Source organism: Callorhinus ursinus, unplaced genomic scaffold, assembly GCF_003265705.2.
Source record: "Callorhinus ursinus isolate GAN/ISIS: 27379988/994484 unplaced genomic scaffold, GSC_fseal_2.0 scaffold45, whole genome shotgun sequence".
NCBI classification, from domain to species: domain Eukaryota; kingdom Metazoa; phylum Chordata; class Mammalia; order Carnivora; family Otariidae; genus Callorhinus; species Callorhinus ursinus.
In genome coordinates, this window is record NW_027397107.1 from 609633 (window position 1) to 637113 (window position 27481).

General features: G+C 43.5%; 1 protein-coding gene across 2 annotated transcripts; it reads left to right on the plus strand.

The window, feature by feature from the left end:
- The first annotated feature begins 972 nt into the window (after nt 1-972).
- MORF4L1 (mortality factor 4 like 1) lies at nt 973-24369 on the plus strand. Of its 2 annotated transcripts, XM_025893067.2 has the most exons (13): nt 973-1149; nt 6468-6514; nt 8179-8246; nt 11652-11768; nt 12815-12901; nt 13328-13408; nt 17486-17511; nt 17994-18082; nt 19258-19359; nt 20723-20811; nt 21302-21474; nt 21925-22009; nt 23610-24369. In XM_025893067.2, the coding sequence occupies exons 1-13, from the start codon at nt 1110-1112 to the stop codon at nt 23692-23694; spliced, it is 1089 nt and encodes a 362-aa protein (XP_025748852.1). In that variant the 5' UTR covers nt 973-1109; the 3' UTR covers nt 23695-24369. The 2 variants fall into 2 exon arrangements, with proteins under 2 accessions (XP_025748852.1, XP_025748853.1); XM_025893068.2 differs by lacking the exon at nt 11652-11768 and having other exon boundaries at nt 984-1149.
- Nucleotides 24370-27481: the final 3112 nt, after the last annotated feature.

A 27481-nucleotide genomic window follows, 5' to 3' on the forward strand; every position in this document is an offset into this window, starting at 1 on the left:
ACAACCGGCACCCCCTCCAGCCAGCCCCCTCCCACCTCAGGTAAGCACTACCCTGATTTCTGTAGGAGATTCTGCTCCCGGTCTGGTTTCCTGTCCACGGAACACCAGGCTGTAGGGACTGATGATAGCATGGCTGGCAAGGATGTGGGAAAACAGGCTCTCTTAAATTGTTGGTTGAAATGTAAGTTGATGAAGCCTTTCATAAGGCTGTTGAACATGCCCCCAGCCTCTGACTCAGTAATTCCACATCTGGGGCCCTAAAATAATAAAAACAATGTGTACAACGGTTTAGGTCGAAAGCCGTGGGTTTCTGACAGTGGAGCCCTGAAAGCAGCCTCAGGGTCCTGTAAGAGAACCAAGATCCCATCAGTTAAGGTCTATGTATTCCGGGGATGTGGCGAGCCCTTGAACATGGCAGGTGGACGCAGACGTGATTGCAGGTGTGTGTCTCGGCGGCGCGGAGGCCGGGGAGGGACAGGAGGGCGACGCCGGGGTCCTCGCAGTTGTGCCCCGTGTTTTACGCAGCTGAGTGGCAGCCTCAGGAACGAGCAGGGGGTGGTAGAATCACAACACAGAAGGAAGGGTGGGTGCCGGGGGCGGCCAGCGGACACGGGTGGGTCCGCGGCCACCGCCGCCGGGGGGGGGGGGCGGGTGAGGGGCTGCGGCGGGAGCGGGGCGCCCACAAGCCGCCACCCCCACACCCCACCCCCGGTCACTAGGACGCGGGCGGCACGGAAGAGCGCCGAGCGGGCTCGCAGGGACCCTCGCCCCCGCGTGTGCTCCAGGGGTGCGGACCTGCGGGCGGGGCGCCCCGGCCCCCCTCACTCTCGGGCTGGCCGCCCCTCCCCCACCCCGCGGAACTACCGATCCCGGCGTGCCCCGGGGCGGCGCGGGCGCAGCGGCGCGTGCGCGGCGGGCGGCCGTTGGCTGGGGCGGCGGCTGCGCGGTCGCGGCGCGGTGAGGTCTGCGGGCGCTGGCAAATCGGGCCCAGGATGTAGAGCTGGCGGTGCCTGACGGCGCGTCTGACGCGGAGCTGGGTGGGGTAGAGAGTAGGGGGCGGTAGTCGGGGGTGGTGGGAGAAGGAGGAGGCGGCGGCGAATCACTTATAAATGGCGCCGAAGCAGGACCCGAAGCCCAAATTCCAGGAGGGTGAGTCCGGGCCGTGGGGGCGTGGGGCCGGGCGGTGTGGAGCCGGGCGGGGAGCGGCTGGGGCAGGGGGGGGCCGGGGGGCGGCGCAGGCCGCGCCCGGGGTGGCGGGCAGGGGCCTTGTGAGGAAGGCGCATTGCGGCGGCGGCGGCGGGCTTGGCCGCGGGCGAGGGCGCGGCGCGGGCGGGGAGCTCGGGGAGCGCCGGGCGCCCCGGGGAAGGCGGGCGCGGGGGGCCGCCCATTGTGGGGAGGTGGCGGGCGCGCCATGGCGGCGGCGGGGAGCTGATGTGGCGTGGGGGAGGGGCGGCCGTGCGTGGTGCGTGGGGGGGCGGCCGCCAGGCCCGGGACAGCCCCACGGCCGGCTCCCCGCCCGCCTCGGCTCGGGGAGCGGGGGCGCCGGGCGGGGTGCGGCCTGGCGGGGGGGGCGGCCTGGCGGGGCCCTCGCGCGGGAGGAGCGCGCTGCTGCGAAATGGCCGCTGTGAGGCGGCCGCGCCATCATGGCCGCCGGCGCCCGCCTCGGTTCGCGCGCGCAGCGCCCCCTCCTGGCGGCCGCGCAGGGGCTTTGTGCGGCCGGTGTCCGCGGGCGTTCGCGGGGCGGGCGGGCGCGTTCTGGCGGCGCGGCCTCGGTGTGGTGTTCGTGCGCCCGCCCGCCCCGAGCCCGCTGGCGGCGCTGCTGGCCGAGCGGGCGCTCGAGGCCCGGCGGACCGCGGAAGCCGGCCCCTCCCGGTGAGCGCGTCTGTTGTCGGGGGGAGGCCCCCAGTGGGCTGGAAGGGGCGGAGAGTGTTGCAGCGGAGCGGGAACGCGTCCGCACCTCGCCGTGGGTCGGGGTCACTCGTGGAGTCGCGGACCCCGGCGCCCGCAGCGGAGGTGACGGCGGGCTCGGCCCCGCGCTCTCCCACCCGGACGGCTGACGGCCGCCGCCCGTGGGTTCGCCCGTTGTGGTCGCCAGCTGGTGTGGGTCAGTGCGTACGGTTCGGATCTGGGAACTTGGAAAGAGCTTTTGTTGGAACGAGGGAATCCCCGCGCCCCCGGCCGTACTAGCCGTGCGCTGCGGTGCGGGAGACGCGTGCACATGCTGGCGCTCCCGGTTCCTTCGGAGTCCTGGCGGGGTGGGGTTAGCTCAGCGTGGGCGTGACGTCACCGTGCTGGCACAGCCGCGCGGTAGAATTTCCTCTGTGGCGCCGGGCGCTTCATGTCTCCGTAAAACCGTCCTGCGAAATGGGCCGCTGGCCTTACCAGCCCGCCCGGGGCCGTGGCACGGAAAGTAGCGCCTCGAAGGCCGATGTCCGAGGTGCGGAACACTCACAGAGGCTTGTGGGCAAGGCGCCCTCGTTCGGAACCAGCGGGGGATGGAGCGAGGAGGGGGTAACGGCGGAGGAGAAGCCGTGTGCTGCGCCCGAAGTGCGGTTGGAAAGTCGCGGGGTTTGCCCTGCCATCACTTGGCACTCCTGCGTGGAAGCTGAAGTGCGTGGCCGTGTTCAGAGAACAGAGACGGCCTTGAAAGGAAACAGAATTGCGTTAGAACACTGCAGAGGTGGGCTTATGTAATGGGGGAAATACGATCCGAAACAGTACTTTTTTCATGGTTCCAGTAAACTTGGACGTTTTCCTCATTTAATAATGGCTCAGCGTATGTTAGGTAAGCAGTTTTTAAGCGCTGGGACTGTTTTGTACTGGACTTGATCCGCCCTTTGAAATTCTGTTACAGCAGAGAGTAAGGAAAACTGTTGGGCAGTTAACCCGTTGTCAGAGGGAATGCCTTTTTGCCTTGTCAGGAATTGACCAGCTAGTAGTAGCTTTTGAGCGTTCCCACTGAGCACAGGCTAGGGGAGGAGGGGGATTGGAATCTCATCAACCTTGAATTTGAGAGCACTGCACAGAATTCCCTTTGTCATAGGATACTGGAAGGATTAAGAGTGGGGAAGGGCTTTACAAGCCGTATCTGATACCATGGTTTGCTCTTTTCCCCCATTACAGGTCCTTCTCTCCACTTTTATGAAAAGTAGGCTGTAGGCATTTGTTATCCTGGCTCCTGTGCCTCCAGCTCTCTGTGTATTCGTCAAGAGAATAGGAGGGTCCGGGAGCTGGAATGGAGGTCAGAAGGGCCTTAGTCTCAGTATAGTTGTTTTTGGCAGCAGCCAAGAGAGGGAGGAATAAGGCCATTTTCAGGGTGTCTTTATTATTTATTTTTAAGCAGGCTCCATGCCTAGCGTGGAGCCCACAGTGGGGCTCGATCTCATGACGCTGAAATCATGACCTGAGCTGAGCTAAGAGTTGGACGCTTAACCAACTGAGCCACCCCGGCGCCCTTCAGGGTGTCTCTAAATTGTACCTGGGAAGTGAAGTTAGGAGACACAGGTGTGATCTTTGGTGCTGCTGGTAAGCGCTGTACCTTACTTACATCCCCAGGTTCTCATCCCATAGTACTCAGTGATGGTTCCAGCCTAGCGCTCTCCTGAGCTCTAGACTTGGTACCCAACTGCTTACTAGATGATTCCATTTTGGATGTGCTGTAGCCACCGCTGTAACATAGTCCAAAACTGGTCTAAGCTCCCCTCCCTCCATTTCCTGTTCTGGTTAATGCTCCTTCCAGCCTGGAAGTCAGTTTAGACCTTACTGCTTTTGCTTAGTCGTCCTTTACTTCTCACTGCTTTTGGTTCAGACCTATTTGTCTTACCATGGACTGCTGGGAGACGTCCTTGACTGGTCTCCCTATTTGCAGTCTCCACTTGAAGTTCTGCATAGGCCCACCAACCTCTGGCAGGTTCTTCAGAGGGGACCACTGCACAAGAATTACATAGAGAACTTTGATCAAAGTAAAGTTCCTGGGGTTGCTAGGGGAGGGTCTAATACGTCTCTGGTGAAGCTTGAAAATCTGCAGTTTTAAAAACTCCCAAGAGACTCTTAGTCAGATTTGGGAATCCTTTTATAGGATAAAGTCCAGACTTGGTAACATGACACGTAAGGCACTCTGTGATCTGTGTAATTTTGATTTCTACTTCTATATGTTTATCCTGTGCTGCAGTGATGGTGAATTATTTATGTTTAAATGGTAGGTAGTCTGATAGTGTCACCTTGTCATGTTTCTGTGCTTTTGTACCAGTTGTTTCCCTAGTAGCTCATCATTCACTTCTATTGCATATGAAGATAACATAGGAAATCCAGTAGATTGTGCAAAACTACTTGCTTACATATCAGTGTCTCCTGTTCTAAGGGTGCAAAGTAGGTATGTGAGATTGGGTATAAATATGTTGAAAGTGAATGTATAGGTTTGCTTTAGATAACTTGTCAGTTTTTTTAAAAGTAGCAGTAGTTTTTTAAAACGGTGAAAACTTTTATTGCCCTATAATTTCTGAAGAGTTGAGCTGGGGTGCCTGGGTGGCTCAGTGGGTTAAGCATCTGACTTTGGCTCAGGTCAAGATTTCAGGTTTCTGGGATCAGCCCCCTTGAGGCTCCTTGGTCACTGCCCAGCTCTCCGCTCGGGGAGTCTGCCTCTCCCTCTGCCCCTACTGTTTGTATGTGCGCACGGCTCTAAATAAAAAATGTTGAGCTAGGGGCGTGTGGGTGGCGCATTCGTTAAGCATCTGCCTTCGGTTCTGGTCATGATCTCAGGGTCCTGGGATTGAGCCCCGCGTTGGGCTCCCTGCTCAGTGGGGATGCCTGCTTCTCCCTCTCCCCCTCCCCCTGCTTGTGTTTCCTCTCTCGCTGTGTCTCTCTGTCAAATAAATCTTTAAAAAAAAAATCTTAAAAAATGTTGAGCTAGTAGGTAATTTTAATAATTTTAGAGCTTAGGGGCGCCTGCGTGGCTCAGTCGTTAAGCGTCTGCCTTCGGCTCGGGTCATGATCAGGGTCCTGGGATCAAGCCGCTCAGTGGGAAGCCTGCTTCTCCCTCTCCCACTCCCCCTGCTTGTGTTCCTGCTCTCGCTGTGTCTCTCTCTGTCAAAAAATAAATAAAATCTTTTTTTTTTTTTTAAAGATTTTATTTATTCATGAGACAGGGAGAGAGAGAGAGAAGCAGAGGGAGAAGCAGGCTCCCAAGGAGCAGGGAGCCCAATGCGGGACTCGATCCCAGGACCCCGGGATCATGACCTGAGCCGAAGGCAGACGCTTAACCATCTGAGCCACCCAGGTGCCCCGAAATAAATAAAATCTTTAAAAAAAAAATTTTAGAGCTTTTTGTTAACCTTTGGGTCTGATGAAATCCAAGGGGACTGAAAATAATGTGCAAGAAATTCATTTCTGTGATAATCAAATGTAGTCTTCAGGTACTGCCAGGAATTAACAGCCTGATTTGTCTGAGGAGCTGAATTGGCTTCCAGGTCTTAATTCCTTCTATTTAGTTATTCGTGCAAGTCTTAATTTTAAGTTTGACGTAGAATGTGATTTCCAAAAGTTGGAATTCTTATTTTACTTGACCAGTAAAAGGTTTGGAAGCAGAAATAATAGGGAGAGCATAAGGTCCTAAATATGGAAATATTTTAGGGGCACCTGGGTGACTCAGTTGGTTAAGTGTCCGACTTTTTTTTTTGGTAAAAGATTTATTTATTTATTTATTTATTTTAAAAGATTTTTTATTTATTCATGAGAGAGAGAGAGGCAGATCCCAGGACCCTGGGATCATGACCTGAGCCGAAGGCAGACACCCAACCATCTGAGCCACCCAGGCGCCCGTAAAAGATTTATTTATTAGAGAGAGAGACAGACAGCTAGAGAGAGGGAATACAAGCCAGGGGAGTGGGAGAGGGAGAAGCAGGCTCCCCTCTGAGCAGGGAGCTCGATGCGCGGCTCGATCCCACGACCCTGGGATCATGAAGTGTCCGACTCTTGATTGCCCGACTCTTGATTGCTCCTCGTATGGAGCCTGGCATCAGGCTCTGCCCTTAGTGGGGAGTCTGCTTGAAGATTCTCTCTTTGCCCCCCCCCCCCCAGCCCCGGGTGGCGCATGTGCGTGCGTTCTCTTTCAAATAAATTAAAAAAAAAAGGAAATATTTTAAAAATTGTATTTTGAGATACACATTGAAAAACCCAAATTCTTCCAAAAGGTAGATATTGTAGAATTTTATTGCCTTAACAGATGATAGATGATTTGATGGTCTAAATGGATTGACATTCTAATTAATTGTTTTTTGTTTACATTGCATACTGAGGTGCTTTTGTTGCAGGGTACTATTGAGGTTTGATCCGAGGTATTAATCTGTACACGGCCATACTCTTAGTTTTGCGAGGATTACGTGCGAGTACAGATGTGATGGCTCTCACATGTGACCCTTAGATATGAAGAGAAATTACAATTAACTCGGTATTTTTTTTTACTTTTACAGGTGAGCGAGTGCTGTGTTTTCATGGGCCTCTTCTTTATGAAGCAAAGGTATGAAACCTGTTTTCCTTTGAGAAGTTAGCTGAAATGACTGATTAGATGATTCTTGAGCATCAGATTGCAGTGGTTGGTAGGAAGAGAGTTAGTTGCCTTTTTCACAGATTGGTAGTCCATAGTGTCCGTCATTTCTCTTACTTGCCGAGTGGGTCAGATACAGCATTGCCACCTTGCCATTCACCTTACGACCTGCTGAAGGCCCAGCAGCTGGAAGGAGCATTTGAGGGGAAAGGTAAAAGACTGGTTGGTTGTGGGAGCAAGTTGCATGTGTAGTTACTGACTTGTGAGAAAATACTGCCAGAGTCAGTTTTGGGTGTACATATAGTATGCTGAGTAAGTCCTGAGCTAACTTGACTACGTTAAAGATCAAAGTGAACGTTAAAAATGTGAGGACATTTAACTTATTTGTTGGTTTGTCTGTCAGAGTTTGAATCCTAGGGGCTTCCTTTCCCATGTTTCGGGTGTGCGCCCGATGTCAGAACTGATTTTACATTTAGCTAGAGGTAAATGAGATGATATATTCCCCAGTAAAAACTGTTTTTAGTATTCTGTTTCTGGTAACTTTTAGCGCAAATATGTAAGGTGTAACTGTTTTTAACGCTTGTAATTTTTAAAAACGGTATACAAAACAATATAGCATTTAGTTAAATACAATTTCTACAGCATTCTTGGTGAGTATATGTGTGAAAATGGTCTTTTTTTTTTTTTTTGAAAATGGTCTTAACAGTCTTGAAGTGCCCGTGTGACCAAATGACAACCATTTTCACTATTTTTCAGTTGTTTTGAATACATAGATTAGATACGTGTTTTTAAAGTTCTAAAATGACTGCATTTGGATTTATGGAGACTGTTAACTTTATGTGTATGTACATCTCTCAGTGATGCCATACTAACACAGCTTGTAAGTAAGTTGTGAGCTCTGTTGATCATTTATGTTCCTGAATATTATTTTTGTTGTGTCAACTCCATTAACCTGACAGTTTTTTTTTTGTCTGGCAGCAGAAACTCCAGTGAATGATTTTTGAATGGCTGTTGGGATAGCTTAAACTATCCCGGCTCTCTTGGTTTGCGCAAGATAAAGACTTTGGATAGTGATCACTTGTCATAGTTGATAACTTCCTCTAATCGTGCATTCTAATTGTTAGGCCACTTTTAAGAAGAACATAAAATGTTTTTTCATCTATAACTTGGCTAGTTGCTAATACTTTGCAGCAAAACAGTTTATTGCCTTCCATAAGTTAATGACACTTCTTAATGATATGGTATAAATAATTTTCTTCAGGTGAATTTGTCTTTGAAATATGTAATGGCTTCTGATTGGTAGATTTTGAGAAAGTGCAAACGTGGCTTCCATCAGCTGTTCTTAGAGAGCTAATCAAGCCCACTGATTGAAGGCTCAGGGTGACCTGTTACGATGGGTTTTCTGCGTTTGCTGGACTAGGTTCAGCAGATGGTGACTTTGAGGCAGTTTTATGACTGTGGGTGGATGTGAGTGAGAAGCTTGAGCGCTCTTCTCCCTGACCGTCACGTCCTGTCGTGCTCATTGTGGCCACCGGAGTTTGAGGGGAGGGTCCTGGAGATGGTATACCTGAAAAGCATACAGGTGGTCATCTTTTTCAAAACCTATTTCTGAGTGAATTTTTTCTTCTTTATTTCAGTGTGTAAAGGTTGCCATAAAGGACAAACAAGTGAAATACTTTATACATTACAGTGGTTGGAATAAAAAGTGAGTATTAGTATTAGATCTTTGAAAACAATGTTTTATTTCTAACAAGGTAGCTTGTGTCATGTGTGTCACAAACCCATGCCTCTTAATTCTTGTACAGTTTTAATGTATTCTGTGTATCAAAGCAAGGGTGAAACATTTGTAGTATGGAGAAAGTAATAGAAACTAGGGTACACAGCCATTCTATTTTAAATTCTTTGGATTATTTCTCGTGCTCTAGTATGATGTCTGATAATTGTTAGTCAACCAACTACTTTTTTTCTTGGTTTAGTACATTTTAGGACAGCTTTACTTTTTTGCCTTAGCACAAACTCAGTTACTGTATATGTTATTGCAAATAGTTATACTCAGAGCTAGTTGGATTTTTCTGCCTAAAAAAGGAAAAAGGATGAGCTTGTTTGATTAGGAAATAATGACCAACTTGTGTTCTGAACTTTGGTAACATAAATGTTGGCAGAGAGTGATTTCATGTGTTCACTTTTTAGAATATGGTTTAATACAGATAGAAGAATTAAATTACAGTACCTAACTTTTCACCTTGAAGAGTTAGACATTTTTATTTTTTTAAAGGAGTGGTGTATTGATCCATTGCCAGGCATGGACAGTGGTCCTAGAGTGAACATATTCTAGAATATCTAGCCAATGGAGTTCTCTTTTTCAGTGATGACTCTTTCTCCTTGGGACCCACAAATATCATATCTAATAATTTATTCATTTTTGGTGCTTGAAATAGAAGAGCCTGTAATTTTTACTGTGAGCGGTTTTAAATTACTTTTATTAGTGGTGTTTTGTCCTTCAAAGATTGCCAGAAAGTAGTTCTTCCAGGGATGTTTGCAACCTTTTTTAAAAAAATTTTTTATTATGTTAATCACCATATATTACATAATTTGTTTTGGTGTACTGTTCCATGATTCATTGTTTGTTCATAACACCCAGTGCTCCATGCAGAATGTGCCCTCCTCAATACCCATCACCAGGCTAACCCATCCCCCCAGCCCCTCCCCTCTAGAACCCTCAGTTTGTTTTTCAGAGTCCATCGTCTCTCCTGGTTCGTCTTCCCCTCTGATTTACTCCCCTTCATTCTTCCTCTCCTGCTATCTTCTTCTTTTTCTTTTTTCTTAAAATATGTTGCGTTATTTGTTTCAGAAGTACAGGGGATGTTTGCAACTTTTAAGGCTTTGTGTCCCCTGAGCTGTGCTCTGGTGTCCGGTTCCCCACGTGAGCAAGCCATCTGATTGCATGAGCACTCTAGTGCTATGGAAGGAGGTGTTCTCTGACTCTCACTGGCCCTGTGATTTTAGTCTTGTTTAGGTGACCCAGTTTTATTTTTTAGAAAAATTTTTCACAAAGTGCTTTTAGCTAAGAAATTCCAGACCCTGGGGCGCCTGGGTGGCTCAGTCGTTAAGCGTCTGCCTTCGGCTCAGGTCATGAGCCCAGGGTCCTGGGATCGAGCCCCGCATCCGGCTCCCTGCTCTGCGGGAGGCCTGCTTCTCCCTCTCCCACTCCCCCTGCTTGTGTTTCCTCTCTCACTGTGTCTCTCTGTCTCAAATAAATGAATAAAGTCTTTAAAAAAAAAAAACACCAGACCCTTCACTTTTCTTCCATTAGTATAGTTGTAGAAAGGCGGACATCTAAAATGTTTAAAAGCACATTCCTTGTGATTTTTTCCCCCCACTTAAACTATTGCTCATAATGACAGGATTTTAAATATTGAGAAATTGGGAAAGCCATAGGGAAAACTATCCTTTTGTCTTTCAGAAATAAACTATGATTTTAAATGTGATTTCTAATATCTAAATTATTTCTAATATCCAGGAAAGTTCATCGTATGGCTTCTGGTGTGTACTGTAGATTTCCCTATTTAAACTGTATTTCAGTCTTGTATTAGATTTATTATACGTGCGGATAATACTCTGTTAGTATTGGGTAACGTTGAGAGCATTACAATACAATAAGAATCTCCATTCTCTACAGGTAATAAAATATCTCATTTGTGCATACCATGTGTGTGAAAATTAACGTCCATCCAGGAAATCGAAAGAAAAACAAATTCATGATACAGGATTGTCTCCCTCCCCATTTACTCTTGTAAATAAGTGTTTTAGGATTCATCTTAATAGCTGTGAACACACAGGTTTTGGGCTTAACTCTTTTATGTGCAATATTTTGTTTAAAATTACAGGTAGATGTGTACAGCTTAAAGACTTGGGTTTTGAGTGGCATTTGTAGCTTATAAGAAATTATGAAAGTGTCAAACACTTGCATTTCCTGATTTTATGACTTCAAAATAATGTTTTTTCCTTTGTTAGAATTCAGTAACACATAAAGTGACAGGCTGCATAGATTTGTTTTCAGCTACTTTTATATACTGATTCCTTGGAAAATTTAAAAATGGCACTAAACAGAGATCTTTAATATCTTTTAGATGTATTGAGGATATTAATGAACAAAGATGTATTTTTTTGTAGGTGATTTGGGATGTAGATCAATATACATAACTTTGAAAAATTTGATCTTAGTATTTAGAGAAGGCTTTAAATAAACCCCATTTTGAAATGGGGAAGAGTTACTCAAATGCCCAGCAAGTGTGTTATGTTTTATGTTTAGTACTGTGTAAGTAATGCCACAGATTACTGTGCTGTTGGAATTAGTGACAAGCTACCTTTAGAAAATTCTGAACTTACACTTGTGACCTCTGAAAATTTCTGAACGTCTGGCCTTCAGTTACCACCCTAGTAGTGATGTTCCTCAGAGCAAAAGATATTTCATCTTACTGTGGTTCAGCAAGGGTTTTCAACTTCTGACACATAAAGGAAACTCTGGAATTGATTTGGTTTTTGTTATTTTTTAATTAAAAAAAATTTTTTAAGTAAATACCATGCCCGATGTATGTGGGGCTTGAACTCACGACCCGGAGATCAAGAGTCACATGCTGTACTGACTGAGCCATCCAGGCACCCCTTGATTTGGTTTTTAGATCAAAGTGTTTATGTAGATGTATTTTATATCAGAGTGGGAAGGGATTTGCAGGGATCTAAAATGGAGCTTCGTGGTAAATAAAAATTTTGACAGCTCCCCTTAATTTAGAGAGAATGGGAATAGATACAAGTAGATGTATAAATAAAAATAAGATTCTCATTTTGAAAATGGTCTGTAAGGTATCTTACTTTTAGAAAGTCATAGAACAAAAGCCCAATCTCCAAATTGGAGTTTTTTAAACTTTAGTAAATATATAAATATTTTCAAAAGCACAATGATGATATATTTCTAAATTCTCATAATCCTTATTGGAACTTGTTGACACAGACATTTAAATACTCCATTTGTAAATAAATCTTAATAAAGCTTAAGCTAAATTCTGCACCTAGTTACTGAGATTACTTTGTACTATGCTGTCTGTATCAGAAGTGCTGTGAGGCCCAGGCGCTCTGAAAAAACTTTGAAGACACGTGAGGATATTGTAGCCCTTTTTCCTGTTCCTGAAGGAGCTCCCTCAGTACACCACCCCCTCCTGACCTCTAGGTAAATGCATGTTTTAAAGTTTTCTCTAGGAAATCATGTTGAGGATTGCTTTTTAATTACTTATTTTCCTTTTGGCTATCTAATGTAAGAGGTCAGAGGTGGGAAATCATTAAATGAAAGATTTTGCTTTGAGGATACATCTGATTGTGTCACTAAAGGAGCTCCCTCAGCAGGAGAAAAGAATCAATTTGCATGAATAGTTCAGCATTCCCTAAGAAATACCTTGTTTTTGTTTTCCCCTATGGAGAAAAACCACATCAGAAATCTTGAAGGAGCTTTTCTAAGGGCCAGAATGCTTAAGCAACTAGATATTTTTGGAGTGGTTCGTTCTACCTTTTGATGTTTAAAAAGCCATCTCTCTGGTTATGTCTTGGAAGTTAGTGCATTCGTTCATTCATGAGTGAAGGTTGAGGATGATGTAGTCTGATAAACCATGTGATAATGGCTTGATCCACAGTCTTCGCTGAGTTGGTCTGGATGTTGTTTGAGTGTGGTAGACCTAATCATGTTCCTGACCTACCGTGAGTGTATTTTGTGTGTCAGATTCCTGAGTATTTTACATGTATTATTTAATTTTTGTAACAATTGTGTAAAGGTAGGTATAGTTACACTCATTTTACAGGTGATGAAAATCATGCACAGCTAGTTCTGTAACTTTGCTATTATGTTTCACAGTATTAGCTTTTGATGGACTCATTTTTTTTTGGAAATTAAAATTCTTTAAGATCTCTTTATTCTGTAAGGGTAGTTGCTTAGGGACTCTTTAAGTGCCATGCTCTTAAGTCATTTGAAGAAAGGATTTCAATAATCTGTTTTTGTAATCTGGCAGTTAAGATTTGGAATGCTGCTTCTGTGGATATGAAATGTTTACTTCCTTTATAGAACAGATTTTCATTTTAGTTGAGAATGGATTTGTAGTCCTACTAAATTTTTGTCAGAGAAATCCAAAGTCTTGCCTCTTAGATCTCTAAAAAGTAATTGGTGGACAAAGTCTGAATAGTGGTAAAAGTAATTTTGAATGATAATTTAACTTTTGTCTTTTTCAGTTGGGATGAATGGGTTCCAGAAAGCAGAGTACTCAAATACGTGGATACCAATCTGCAGAAACAGCGAGAACTCCAAAAAGCCAATCAGTAAGTTTGTTTTGCAGCCATGAATAGGAGGAGAAATGTCTATAAATTAATTTTGGGAAATGGAATGAATACTAGAATCAAATTGGCTGCCCGCTGACAAAATGACTCTTGGTACCTGTCAGCTGCTGTGTTGGGGCTTTAAACTTCAATCAGAGAAGCCTTTCCTAGAAAAAGGAAGGTAGATAACTGGTCATTTCTTGAGTCTGTCCATAGAGTTAGATAGAAGACAGCAGGCTGTTGTTGGAAATTCCTGTAGTTGCAAACTCACTGTGATCTCCTTCCCTCCTGGGCTCTGGGGGAGTTACACTTGGGGAGGGGATGTGGGACCTCAGTTTGAATATAAATTTCAAACGCAATCAAGCTGGCACAATTTATTTTTCCACATACGTACTCATTTAATGACAACTATTGAAATTATTTTTGAAGGGAGCAGTATGCAGAGGGGAAGATGAGAGGGGCTGCCCCAGGAAAGAAGACATCTGGTCTGCAACAGAAAAATGTTGAAGTGTAAGAAGCTCTATCTTTGTTTTAATTTTACATATTGTTTTATAAGTGAAATTCAAACTCAGTACTCATTATCATGTATTAGAATTTATTGAAAATGGAAACTGGAATATTTTAACTTGAAAAATGCCAATGAGAATCCCATTCTCAAGTGTTGGGTTGTTGAAAATATGTAATAATTACATATTAATTCCTTAATTTCCCTTAGCAGGTTTTCTGTACCACCTCCCCCCCCCTTTTTATTATGGTGAAAAATACGTAACATAAAATTCACCGTTGAACTCATTTTTAAGTGTGTAATTCAGTGGCATTGAGTACATCCCGAACCCTTTTTAAGGTGTGTTTGGGTGTGTGAGCATGTATGTGTTTTCTTTTACAAATAGAGTATTATCAGTAGAACACAAGTCTTAAGATATTTTTTGGGCAGATTTGCTCTTTTAGTAGTATTGAAAAGAAATACTAGCTTAACTCTTCTTTTGAAACCTGTGGTAAGAATGTGTGAGATGTTAAAGTTTCAAATTACCCACCCGCCCCCGGGGAGGCGAGGGGGGGTGCATTTCTTGTTGTTAACTCTTAAGATTTAGAACATCTTGGTAATAAAAACCTATGTGTGGAAGTCATGCACACATAACAGATCAAAAACTTCTATTAAAAGATCATTTTATTTTTTGTGACTTATTTTCATTTAAAAACAGGTAGTTTAGGGGTGCCTGGGTGGCTCAGTTGGTTGGGCAGCTGCCTTCGGCTCGGGTCGTGAATCCTGGAGTCCCAGGATCGAGTCCTGTGTTGGGCTCCCTGCTCAGTGGGGAGTCCCCTTCTCCCTCTGACCCTCCCCCATCTCCTGCTCTCTCATTCTCTCTCGCTCTCTCTCATGAATAAGAAACAAACAAAAATCAGGTAGTTTAGGGGGCGCCTGGGTGGCTCAGTTATAGTCTACCTTCGGCTCAGGTCATGATCCCAGGGTCCTGGGATTGAGTCCCGCATCGGGCTCCCTGCTCAGGGGCAGTCTGCTTCTCCCTCTCTCTCTGCCTTTCCCCTCGCCTTTGCTCTCTCACTCTCAAATAAAATCTTTAAAATAAAAGATCTAAAAACAGGTAGTTTAATGAGTGGTCATGTTCTTGTCAAAGGGTCAAAAGTAACAGTGTTCTAAAATATGATTTATTGAGGAGAAGTTTGTATGTTTTTCCTCAGAATTATATCGTATTGCTTTAGAGTTAGTGGTCTGACATTACTACCTAAACATGAGATGTTAGTCATGAAGGTAACTAGGCATTTGAAGGTTGATCTTTGTTGAGTTGATATGTGATAGGCAAGGAGTGGGTGTGCCACTGAGGGCAGCCTGTAGCTTTCATTAAAAAGTAATAACAGATTACGTTGTTCTTTGGAAAACTGCCATGTAGTAGTAGTCATTAGGATTTTAATAGCAAGTGAGCCTTAAAAGTCAGCAACTTTCTCATATGGGAGAATATGATAGATTTTGATCGATAAAATATTTCTGATTTAATGTTAATCCTTTCTCGTGTTAAAAGTTAGTGTAGAAAGTTAGTCTAGTAGTAGGCTTAAAAATTATTTGTGTTATAAAGTGTACAATTTCAACTACAAAAATAATGGCTCAATAAATATGAAGTAAAATTTTAAAACTCAATTTTCCCTTCCTGTAGAGTGGGGTCCTCTTCAAATTTATTGGCTCCATTTATTGGCTCCTGGGTCTTTGGGTCTTCTTGTCATTAGGTAGGATAAGATATGCTCTAGGCTCACCTGGTACATTTTCTGCCCTGAGACATGGAACTTCCTTTTTTCTCCAAGAGCCTTTATTAATGGGAAAGGTGACATTTTGTGGAGATCATAATCTGAGTAGTTAGAGAAAACATCAAGTAATTTTATTTTATTTTTTTCATATATGTTATTTATTTGACAGAGACACAGCGAGACAGGGAACACAGCAGGGGGAATGGGAGAGGGAGAAGCAGGCTTCCCGTGGAGCAGGGAGCCCGATGTGGGGCTCGATCCCAGGACCCTGGGATCATGACCTGAGCCGAAGGCAGACGCTTAACTACTGAGCCACCCAGGCACCCCACATCAAGTAATTTTAAATACTGCTTTTCCCTGATAGAATAGTAGGTATATTTTAAAGTAAAAAGAGTAATTAAACCAAGCAGTATTTTTTTCCCCATTTCTTTCATTTTGAGTTGAGGTTTGGATGTAGTTTGTAATGTTTAGTTTTATCCTACTCTATCTTTTAGGATTTAGTAAGTGTTCTTTCTCTGAATATGCATAAACACAAACGCATCTGGTTAGAAGATAGAACCAGGTTTACCTTCGCTTTGTTGACATTTTGGTCCTTAAGTTTGGGTGCTCATCTTTCTAAACTGATAGTGAATACATGTGATGTTTGCTAGCACTTTGGCTTCAAAAGGCTGTGCTTTGTTCATTATTTAGTGGAGTGGCTTTTTTTTTTTTTTTTTAAGATTTTATTCATTATTTGAGAGAGAATGAGAGCCAGAGAGCACGAGAGGGAAGAGTGTCAGAGGGAGAAGCAGACTCCCTGCTGAGCAGGGAGCCCGATGTGGGACTCGATCCCGGGACTCCAGGATCATGACCTGAGCCGAAGGCAGTTGCTTAACCAACTGAGCCACCCAGGCGCCCGCTTTTTTTTTTTTTTTAACATTTTATTTACTTAGCACAAGCAGGGGGAGCAGCAGAGGGAGAGGGAAAAGCAGGCTCCCCGCTGAGCAAGGATCCAGTGTGGGACTCCATCCCAGGACCCTGGGATCATGACCTGAGCCAAAGGCAGACACTTAACCGACAGAGCCATCCAGGTGTCCCTGGAATGGCTTTTCTTAAGAATGACTTAGGACTTCAGTTACTCTTTAAATTGAATCTAACAGCTGATGTTTTGACTATATAATACTTAGTCATAGGGCTTAGAGAAAGGAACACAGACAACACCAGGCAGTTTATTGTAGGAAATCTGTTGCCTAGTTTGAGAAACTAGCTTGCTTGTTTAATTTATATAAGCAAGAAGGTTGAAGCAAGAAGTCTGTGAGTCTTTACTGCTGTGATTCATTGAAGTATAGTTTATAGATTTCAGAGTTAGGGTCAGCTGTCAGTGTTTTTAATTTTGTGGTATAGAATGAGTGGGTAAGGAATACGTGTCAGGGCTCTAGGTTTCTCTTGGTCTCCACCTGTTCTTAACACATAAAAGTTCATGGTTTAATCTGAACCAGAAATACTGTCCAACAAGTACTTGTGTTCCAAAAGTTAAACTTGGAGAAACAGGAAAAATCTCGTACTTTCAGATGGCCAGATTTTTGTACTTATCCCTAAACATAAGTTAATATAAGTTGTAAAATGAACCTCATGCTCTAAATTAGATCAGTACAATTAATAAGATTTATAAATATCTTTTTAAAGCAGAAGAGTCAGCCTACTCTGGTGTTCTGGTTTGGTCCCACCAGATGTAGCCCATAGTCATGGGCTTTGCACATGATTTTCTTGTATTCTATAAATATTGTTAATGAAATTAAAATGAATAATTTACTGTTTGCTAGTTTGTAAATATACATGAGTTACGTTGCAATTAGAGATGATGACCAAGAGGAAGGAGAGATTAGCTTTGTTCTGTGTAGGGGAAGAAAAGAGTATTAGGTGTAGGAAAGGACGGAATATCCATTTGAGAGAAGTACAGGGAGACAGTGGCCCCTGAGGGTGGAGCACACACATGTCTCATCAGGTTCTTGGACTGAGCTGATGGGGTTGCTTGAACTTTTGGAAGTTTGTTTGGGTAGAACCAATAATGTAAGGTTCTTATAAACTATATAATATATGCTGTGAACTTGTAAATCAATAACATCATGGAAGTCTCCCAACGTGGTTTTGGTTTAGTTTTGTATTATATGGAGGGAGGTGTGAATTTAGCTAACTCTCAGTGAAAATTCTTGTCTGAGCAGGAAACTAATTCACAGCCTGGGCTTATCATCCAAGGCAGTATTTCTTTATGAACTTAACTCTGGTAAAAGGGAACTTTTACTAGCAGTAATGACTTAACTATTCTTTCCCTTTTCTTCCTTCTCCTTTTAGGAAAACCAAAAAGAACAAACAGAAAAGTAAGGATATTAAATTTGTTTTAAAATTATTTTATCTTTATAGCATTTACATTTTGAAATTAGTATTGTTAAAATTTACAGAGTTTTTAGAGTAAGCGTATGTTTGTTGCTCATGTCAGAGATCAGTCACAGCAACATTCTACAGAATCCAGTACATAGTAGTGTATAGTACTTGGGTAGTGGAGACCCAACTTTGATACTCTTTTTACCATGGAGAAACCTGTGTCATGTTTAGTCTTAATGCTAGAGAAGGTAATATTTTTTAATAGATGTAAGATGATATTGTAAATGTTGCCTTATGCTAAGTGTTCGGTAGAACTTTATAAGTTGTATTTTTGGTAGGACTATGATTCTTTACGGTAGATTTGAGTAACTCCTGTGTAATGGGAAAATGAAAACAGCGGGGGTGTCATGAGACTTATTTTCCTTACGAGTCTCTCCTATGTGAAGCTGAAAATCTCCCTTCTCCTGAATCTGTGCAGCACCTGGAAATGGGGACGGTGGCAGCACCAGTGAGACCCCTCCGCCTCCTCGCAAGAAAAGGGCCCGCGTGGATCCCACTGTGGAGAATGTGAGTATTTTCTCAGCTTTATGAATTGCATTTTAGTATTTATAGTTTGTGCAATAAAAGAGTCAGAACTTGAGTCTCGAAAACATTTGTTAATTTGGTTAACTACTGAAGTGAAAATATTCCTCCTCTTGGATAAAGGTTTTTTTTTTTAATACATCTTTATTTCACTTGTAGCTCTGAATATGTCCCTGCTATGTATGTCCTCCCCAGCTCATCATCAGATACTTGTTTTCAAGCTCCGTTGATGTACAGAACTTAATATTTCATTGATGTTTGACTGTATAGACTTACCAGTTCACGTTAAATGGTTTAGTATGTCCCATGATGACTTAACAAACCCATAAAAAAAACCCACAAAAGCTTTATCCGTTCTACATATATGTGTGTGTATATGAGTTTCGAATTTCTCTAAGTGATAAAATGTCTTATTTTTAATTTACAAAGTTAATGAATTGGAAGTGGGTTTTTTTTTTTTAATATCTTGTTTATTTGAGAAAGAATGAGAGAGAGAGAGAGCATGAGGAGGGGAGGGTCAGAGGGAGAAGCAGACTCCCGGCTGAGCAGGGAGCCCTATGCATGGGACTTGATCCTGGCTCTCCAGGATCGTGACCTCAGCTGAAGGCAGTCGCTTAACCAGCTGAGCCACCCAGGCACCCTGGAAGGTAGGGTTTTAATTTAATTTTAATGTACTGACAGTTTATATTTCTGAAACTGAGATTAGGAAACTTAGAGTGCTGTGTTCTGAGAATAGGCAGCTTTGGGCAGTGATGAAACACTTCATTAGGAGTTTGTACATTTAATTTTATGTATTAAGTAATTTTAAGGTAGTCATATTTGGAACAGTCCCTGGATATCAACAATAGTTACGAAAATACCGTTAGAGTGCACCAAGTCTGAGTGCTCATTTGCAGAAGAAAATGTGCTGAAGAATTTGTGCCTTCACACGAAAAAGCACTGAATAGACCAATTATCTATGAAGACCAGATTCTTCCATCAGCTTAGCTATAGGTAGGGGTTTTTCATTTACAGATTTTTGAATGTTAACTCTGGCAGTCCATTTGAGTACTTCAGATTAGTTTATATCTTTAGTGCCTCTAAAGATTGAGGAAAGCCCTGAATTTTAGTTGTTTAGTGAGAAAAGGTGGGTTTTTAATGCCATTCCCTTTTCTGTCCAGGAGGAAACATTCATGAACAGAGTTGAAGTGAAAGTGAAGATTCCTGAAGAGCTAAAACCATGGCTTGTCGATGATTGGGACTTAATTACCCGACAAAAACAGGTACCTTGAAAGCGACACAGATTGTCATCTATAGATGTTCTAGGTAGTGTGAAACAAAGTTTTAAGGAAAAAATTGTATAGACTTGACTATTGAAGGGGTGTGACTGATGAGTGTTATTTTACTTTTTTAAGATTTATTTTTTGACAGAGACAGACACAGCGAGAGAGGGAACACAAGCGGGGGGAGTGGGAGAGGGAGAAGCAGGCTTTCCGCTGAGCAGGGAGCATGATCCCAGGACTCTGGAATCATGACCTGAGCCGAAGGAAGACGCTTAACCGACTGAGCCACTCACGTGCCCCTGATGAGTGTTATTTTATTTCAGAGACTGAACAGTGTGATCATCAGAAGGCCTCACTTGTAGAGGACTAAAACAAAGTACATATATAAAAGTCCCATGAGTTTATAGTGAGAAAAGGTGGAGAGAACTCCGTTTTAGAGGTTGCTAGGATAGGAAATCATTCTGAAGATTGATAAGGACAAAGAAGCATGTGTTTCCTGTTCTACTGTCATTGAAAATGGGATATTCTCACATAATGTTGCTACTAGTGGAATGTAACAGGAAGCCCACAATAGTTCCTGCAAGGTATTTGTGGCCTCCAAAAGAACCTGAATCTCCTCCAGCTCCAAGTCTGATTACTAGTGTAAAGGAAATAGGGGCATTATGAGGTACATGTGTGACATCACAAGGGTGCAGCCATCAAAACCAGAATGAGGACTTTATCAGACGATGAACCAAGTTTTTAGAACAGATGGCATGGGCAGGAATAGGGGCGTATAGACTGCTTGGGGGTCAGGAGACTTCAGAGACCTCAGTCCTAGACACTGTGTGGACCTCATTTGGTTCTTGATTTGGTTCTGGTGCTGAACTGCTGGACTCAAACCTTGGCCTTACCAGTTACTGAGTACTCAGCCTTTCTGTGTTTTAGTAGGTTCCTGTCTCCCACTACTGATGTGAGGATGAAAAGAGATTTCATGTATGCTTCCAACAGGGTCTGGCACATGATCCACATACAGTAAATGTCAGTGTCAGGGAGGTACATTTCTACATTTCTGTGTGGTGTATTCCATAGATCGTGAGCAGTAGGAATGCGTGTCCAGCAGATGACTGGTCTTTAGAGCGTGCTGTCCAGTATGGCAGCCTCTAGTCAACGTTTGGCTATGTACTGAGATTACTAAACTAAAAAATTTTTATTAGTTCTTCAGCCACATTAGCCATGTTGTAAGTGCTGAACAGTGCCATTTCCTATTTCGTAACTGTTAGGTGGTCTTTTATTGCATTAAAGCTTTTCCAGTGTAGCTTTTCTTAAAAAAAAAAAAAAAAAGGAATCCGGTGGCATTCAATTTTTTTTTTTGTTTTCATAGCTTTTTTATCTTCCTGCCAAGAAGAATGTGGATTCCATTCTAGAGGATTATGCAAATTACAAGAAATCTCGAGGAAACACAGATAATAAGTAAGAACATATAAATCTTTTAAGTATACACAAAGGTATTTTTCTTTTAAGTATAATTTCCAAGTAAATCCTCTGAAATGTCTACTTACTCTTAGTGCCATCAGAAACCAGCAAAATAGAATTTCATTGGTTTGACGTGGAGTTTGGCTGGCAAACTTTTTTTTTTAAAGGGCCAGACAGTAAATATTTTAGGTAAAATTGAAGCTGTTATGTGTAAGTGCATATATAACCATTTAAAATACAATTGAGAATTTTTTAAAAAACCATTCTTAGCCTGAAGGCTGTAGTTTGCTTACCACTGGTTTATTTTTGGAATTGATTTTTCTTGTTCTTTAAATCCCTTTAAAAAAAATGTGTTCATTAAAAGTTCATTGTCCTTAGTTCAGCCTTCAGTTCAAGTCCCTTGCTCTTAATTGATTGAATTAATCCCCATTTCTCAATTCTTTTCAGTGACTTGCTTTGAAAGTAAATATTTTTGTCTTTGTATCAGGGAGTATGCTGTTAATGAGGTTGTGGCAGGAATAAAGGAATACTTCAATGTGATGTTGGGCACTCAGCTACTCTACAAATTTGAGAGACCACAGTATGCGGAGATCCTAGCGGATCACCCGGATGCACCCATGTCCCAGGTGTATGGAGCACCACATCTACTGAGATTATTTGGTAATGTCCTATTTAGAAAAAAATTACTTTTTATCCTTTGGTTTTTTATTTCTTTATCTTATTCTTTAAGATTTTATTTGAGAGTGAGAACGAGTGGTGGGGTGGTGGGAGCAGACTCCCTGCTGAGCCCGAATGTGGGACTTGATCCCAGGACCCTGGGATGACCTGAGCCAGAGGCAGACGCTTAACCAACTGAGCCCCTCAGGCACCCCTGTCCTTTGGGTTTTTAATATTTTTTTGTCTTTACTAATTGATATCAAGGGGTAACAAAGTAATATTATAGAACATTCCATTTTGAACTTTCTATCTAAAATGTTAAATATCAAATCTGTAGTTTTTTAAAATCACATATTTTAAAGGAATCAGTGATCGCATTTGCTGCTCACATAAAAATAGTGCTTCCTAGTGCTGTCTCGTACGTAACTTTGACTACATTATTTGTTTACACAGTACGAATCGGAGCGATGTTGGCCTATACTCCTCTGGATGAGAAAAGCCTTGCATTGTTGCTAAATTATCTTCATGATTTCCTAAAGTAAGTTTAAGGGTGTGCTTGAAATTACAAACATGAATTAGCACAGTGTACCGAGAATCACTGATCCATTGGCACTGTAGATAAGAAGACAGACCAGAACACAGCAGTGTGCGGACGGAGAGAGATGTCAGTGCAACAACAAAAGTGTAGGTGTTGACTGTCGCAGATGCCGGGGCGGCGGCTGGCGGGATCAGCTGGCTAGTCTTTGGAAGGAAACAAAATCTGATCCACACTTACTGTCACAGACTAAAATTCTAGATTAATCCAAAGTATAAATCTAAAGTGGAAACTATTAAGATAATGATGGAAAAATGGTAACATTTTCATTATTTTTAGAGTGAGAAAGGTCTTTCTTAAATACTCACATAATAGAATAATCATCTTGACTTTGTAAAAAGTTAAAGTTCTGTGATTAAAAATTAGTAACACAGAAAGAAAGAAACAGTAACAGAAGAGGTATGATCACGGTGAGCAAAGCAGTGACAGCGTGGTGGGTTTCCACAGCGGCGGCAGCTCGGTGGCCTACCGAAATGGTGCAGGGTTCCCACGGTCAGGGGGTCTCTGTCACGCTGGCTGAGATCAACCAGACTGCAGAATTGGGGGAAAGGGCAGTTCTGGTTACTGCAGCTTTTTGGAGGGCATTTTGGCAATGCCTGTTGAAAGTTCAAATGTGCTTCCCTCGGACCAGACCGTTACCTCTCTGGGAACTGACCCCATAGATAAGTTGAAGTGCACAAAGATTTCCAAATGCACAAAGGTGTAAAATACACGTGTATAGTAATGAATTGTCAACAGCCAAGCCCCCTGCAAAGGGTGTAGCTGTAAACATCCTGATGAGAAAGCTTGTCCATGTTGCGGCAACTGAAAACAGCCAACTTGCAGGAGAAGTAGGTGTGTGAGTCCCCTCATTTGTGGAGAAACGTTTGTACTCTTTGGAAAAGATCAATGTGGATCCTACCAAGTGGTGGATTAGTTCCTGGGCACCCTTCTGGGAGGGAAGGCTGAAATGGTCAGTTTCTACTTCATCTATTTCTGTATTTGAATTTCTTTAGCGTGATACCATGTGTTTTGTAATCATAAAACTGCGACACGTGCCTGGGAATGTATGAGGCATTCTAGTCCTTGCTCTTCGGGTGATGAGGAGAGGTCCTCTCTCTGCCTGGATTTTTTTTTTTTTTTTAAATGAACTCAAAGTGTACCACTGAACACTTCAGTTCAGGACCCTTTGATTTTTTATGGTGTTTGTCAGTTTCTGAATCTGTATCTCATACATTGAGTTTCAAAGAGCTAAAGAAAACACTAGATATTCCTTTAGGATGCCACATCTGTTTCCTAAAAACAGTCCTACCTCTCAAGTTGGTATTCTGAAGACAGCTATTCTTTACTGTTCTGAAACGAGGGAGTGGCTCTGGACTTCTTCGTTCTTTATGCATCACTGACTGGTGTGTATGGGCCTATGTATCTGAATTGTAATGACAGGGTTTTACTGTGAAGTTGCCTTTATTTTAGTATATTTTCAGAGAAACTGTTTTGTGTGCCTTGATTTAGATCAAGGTAGGATTCTCCTTCATCTTTATAATGACTGACATTTTGTTTTTAGATACCTGGCAAAGAATTCGGCAACCTTGTTTAGTGCCAGCGATTATGAAGTGGCTCCTCCTGAGTACCATCGGAAGGCTGTGTGAGGCGAGGTGCCGGCCCTCACTTCGTTTGGATCTCTGTAAACACATTTTTGTTTAGTCCTTCTCTTGTACAAATGATGTACTTTGAAAATGTTAGTGTATAACAGAGTTAATGTTTGTTTTCTGTTTGATCTTAAACAGAGAAAATAAAAGGGGTTACAGCTCCTTTTTTCTTTTCTTTTTTTTTTTTTTCATTTCAAAGTTGCTACCAGTGTATTCAGTGATGGACAACGGAGAGACATACTGTAGACTGTTCTATTGCCTAGTCGACAAAGCTGCTTTGAATGCTGGTGGTTCTATTCCTTTGACACTACGCACTTTTATAATATGTGTTAATGCTCTATGACAAATGCTCTGATTCCTAGTGCCAAAGGTTCAATTCAGTGTATATAACTGAACACGCTCATCCGTTTGTGCTCCTTTTTTTTTTTTTTTTTTTTTAATGGTGCTTAAAGTAAAGAGCCCATCCTTTGCAGGCCATCCATGTTGTTCCTTAGGCATTTTATCTATGCTCAGATTGTTGAAGAATGGTGGCTTGTTTCATGGTTTTTGTATTTGTGTCTAATGCACGTTTTAACAATAGACGCAATGCATTGTGTAGCTACAGTTTTCTGGAGAAGTCAATCTTTTAGGAATTGTTTTTCAGATCTTCAATAAATTTTTTCTTTAAATTTCAAAGAGCAATGTGCTTGTGTGGATGCGTTATGAAACCTTTTCGTATCTAGACAGTGATTTTTCAGGTAGGTGTTGAATTATATTTGGCCTTTATGGAAGGAGGTGGGTGGCTTCAGCATCAACCTCTAATCCACGAAGCTTTGGCAGTTTGTTCTTGAGTCGTGGCTAAGCAGTTAGAGATCGACAGGACTATTTCTCTACTTTTCCTAGATGACTTCTATGCTTGCATGACATCTAGCTGTCTAATTACTTCAAAGTGTTTACACCAACACGGTCACAATGCGTGATGCCGAGTTTTCTTAAGTACTCATTAATCTCTCTCCTCCCATTACGAATAGAGTGTTGACAGGTTTGCCTGATGATACTAAAGGCAGTAATCGTCTCTGGACAATAAATGTGTTAAGTAGTGGTGAGTATGTTCATTCAGTAGTGATCTTGGTGTGGCTCCAGAACGTGATGCGCGGTAGTGAGTGTAGCTGGAATAAGACATAGGATGGTCCTGAATGGATGGTTCTAGTTCATTGTGAACATCAATCTTAAAATCTTTAATCGAGGTATAATTGATATAAAACATTAGTTTTACGTGTAAAACGTAATGATTCTGTATTTGTATTTATTGTGAAATGATGACCACAGTAAGTCTAGTTAACATCCATCATGATAGGTGGTTATATCAACTTTCTAAAAACATTTTGTTCTGATCCCAGGACCCTGGGATCATGACCTGAGCCGAAGGCAGATGCTTAACGACTGAGCCACCCAGGCGCCCCTCTAATAGATTTTTTTAAAGATTTATTTGAGAGAGAGAGAGTGTGTGTGCGTGAGCTCGTACGAGGAGCAGAGAGGGAAGCAGAGGGAGAGAATTCCCAAGCAAACTCCCCACTGAGCGTGGAGCCTGACCTGGCGCTTGATCTTAAGGCCCTGAGATCAGGACTTGAGCCAAAACCAAGAATCAGACGCTTAACCAACTGAGCCCCTCAGGCGCCCCAGTAGTATATCTTTTTAAACCTAGCTCTTTGTTGGGGGGCCTTGGTGGCTCAGTCATTGGGCGTCTGCCTTTGGCTCAGGTTATGATCCCAGGATCCTGGGGTCAGGCCCCGCATCGGGCTCCCTGCTCTGTGGGAGGCCTGCTTTCTCCCTCTCCCACTCCCCCTGCTTGTGTTCCCTCTCTTGCTTTGTCTCTGTCAAATAAATGAATAAAATCTTTAAAAACAAAAACCTAGGTCTTTGTTTCCAAATACCTGCCCTTCCCAGTGTTTATTGCAGGAAGCAGTTTGGTGGGAGTCCCAGCCATGTTTGATACTTGGGGATCAGCATACAGCATGTGCTGCCGTCTAGAATTTTTGGTCTTAAATTTATTCCTTGAACTAGTGATTGAACCACCTGAAAGGCAAGGGCTGGAAGGGCAGGAGGGAGCCTTGTTCCTGATGAGGGTGCTGTGAGACTAGCAGTCCTGCCGCTCCGCCGCCCATCTCCCTCCCTTGTATCTGCTGTGGGTCAGCTAAGGCAGGACTGTTGAAAGGTAGTGCATCACTTTCTAAAGCTCTCTATTTTCAGACTGCTGGTAAATGGCAGATTTTTACATCCTGCTTTAGCACGGTCCTGGAACCTGATGGCCATGTCTCTGGAGACCTAGCTTGGTGGGGTGATGGACTCGGCTCAGGGCGGTGTGACCGCATTCCCAGCACCCAGTGCACCAGTGTGCTGGCACCTCATTCACATGGTGGTCCTATTTAATTAGTTGTGCTATTTCCCAGGTTTTGAGATTACTTGCTCAAAATCGAGATACTTTGCTCATCCTTAGGCTCCCTGCCTTGCCATTATTTGCCGTTCCTGAGTATGCCTCTTGTGCGGCTCGGTCGCTGCCCTCTGTCCATGGACTTTTGTTCACGGTAGCGGCTGGTGTCTGCAGTGTCTGTCGCCGGGTGTGTGGTTCAGCTCCGCGTAGCACAGCCCCGGCCCTGTGCCAGCCCCTGGCCACACAGACCCCGTTCTGTGACTGTTGGCGGTTACTGGCCTCTTGGTGTCCACCGTGGAGCGTCCCTGCCCCTCACACTGGTCCGCTGTCCCACTGTTGCCAGTATTTACCTAAGACAGTTCTGCTGCTTCCCTCCTAAAAGTGGATGGTTTCCTGTTTGAGAAAGTTTGTAACCCAACCTGACTGCACTTTGTAATTCAGACCCAGCTCTGGAAGGGACACCACCTCACTCACCGCTCTGTGCTTGAGTGTGTCTACCCTAAATCTAGTTAACACACAGATACTACGTATAAAACACCCTCAATAATAGCTAAAGAGAAGAAGAATTGTACAGAAGAGAAAAGGAACATGGTGATTCAGACAGCCTCCCACTGGGGGTTCTTAGAGCCTGAGTGGGACTAAAGCTCTGCTTGAAGGCACTGGGGGCCAGCGTCCGCAGGAGGATGGGCCCAGGGCTTGTGAGCCCGTGTGCAGTGCTGCTGGTGTCCTGCCTGGTGTTTGTCCAGGTCAGGGCGCAGGGGCCTGATTGGCTCACCTGTGTTTTTGACAGTCTCCACTTGGGCGGAGGATGTGAATTCAAGTCGGGGGCTGCCGAGACCTTAGGACCCCACCTTCACTTAAGGTTATGAGTGAAGGAGACCTAATTGTTTATTTAAATGTAAATAAAATGTTCAGCACCTCATTATGTGAGACAATGAAGAACAAAACATCAAGAGAAGATTTGAGAAACAGACTCGGGGTAGAGGCTGTTAGATTCAGTGCATTTCTCCCACAGAACCAGCACCCTGAGCCACCCCCTGAGAAGAGTCGTTGAGATGTGGGAGGGACTAAGACACTTTAACTCTGCTTAGCGTTTCCAGAGAGAGAAGAGTTGAGATGGAGGATTCCAGCAGAGAACTGAAGAGAACCCGGTCCAGAGTCAGGACCTCCAGGAGCTACAGTAGGAACTCCGTGAGTGTGATGACAGAAGCAGATCGGGAGACCCCGGGGGCAGGAGGGGGATGGCTGCCGCTGGGGTACACCATGTAATGATCCGCACTGTGGCGCGGGGCTGTGATGGGGCGGCACCTTCACGGCCCTGCTGAAGGAATAGCGTCCGAAGATTGAAGAGCCTCAAGCATGACACCCCATTTGAAC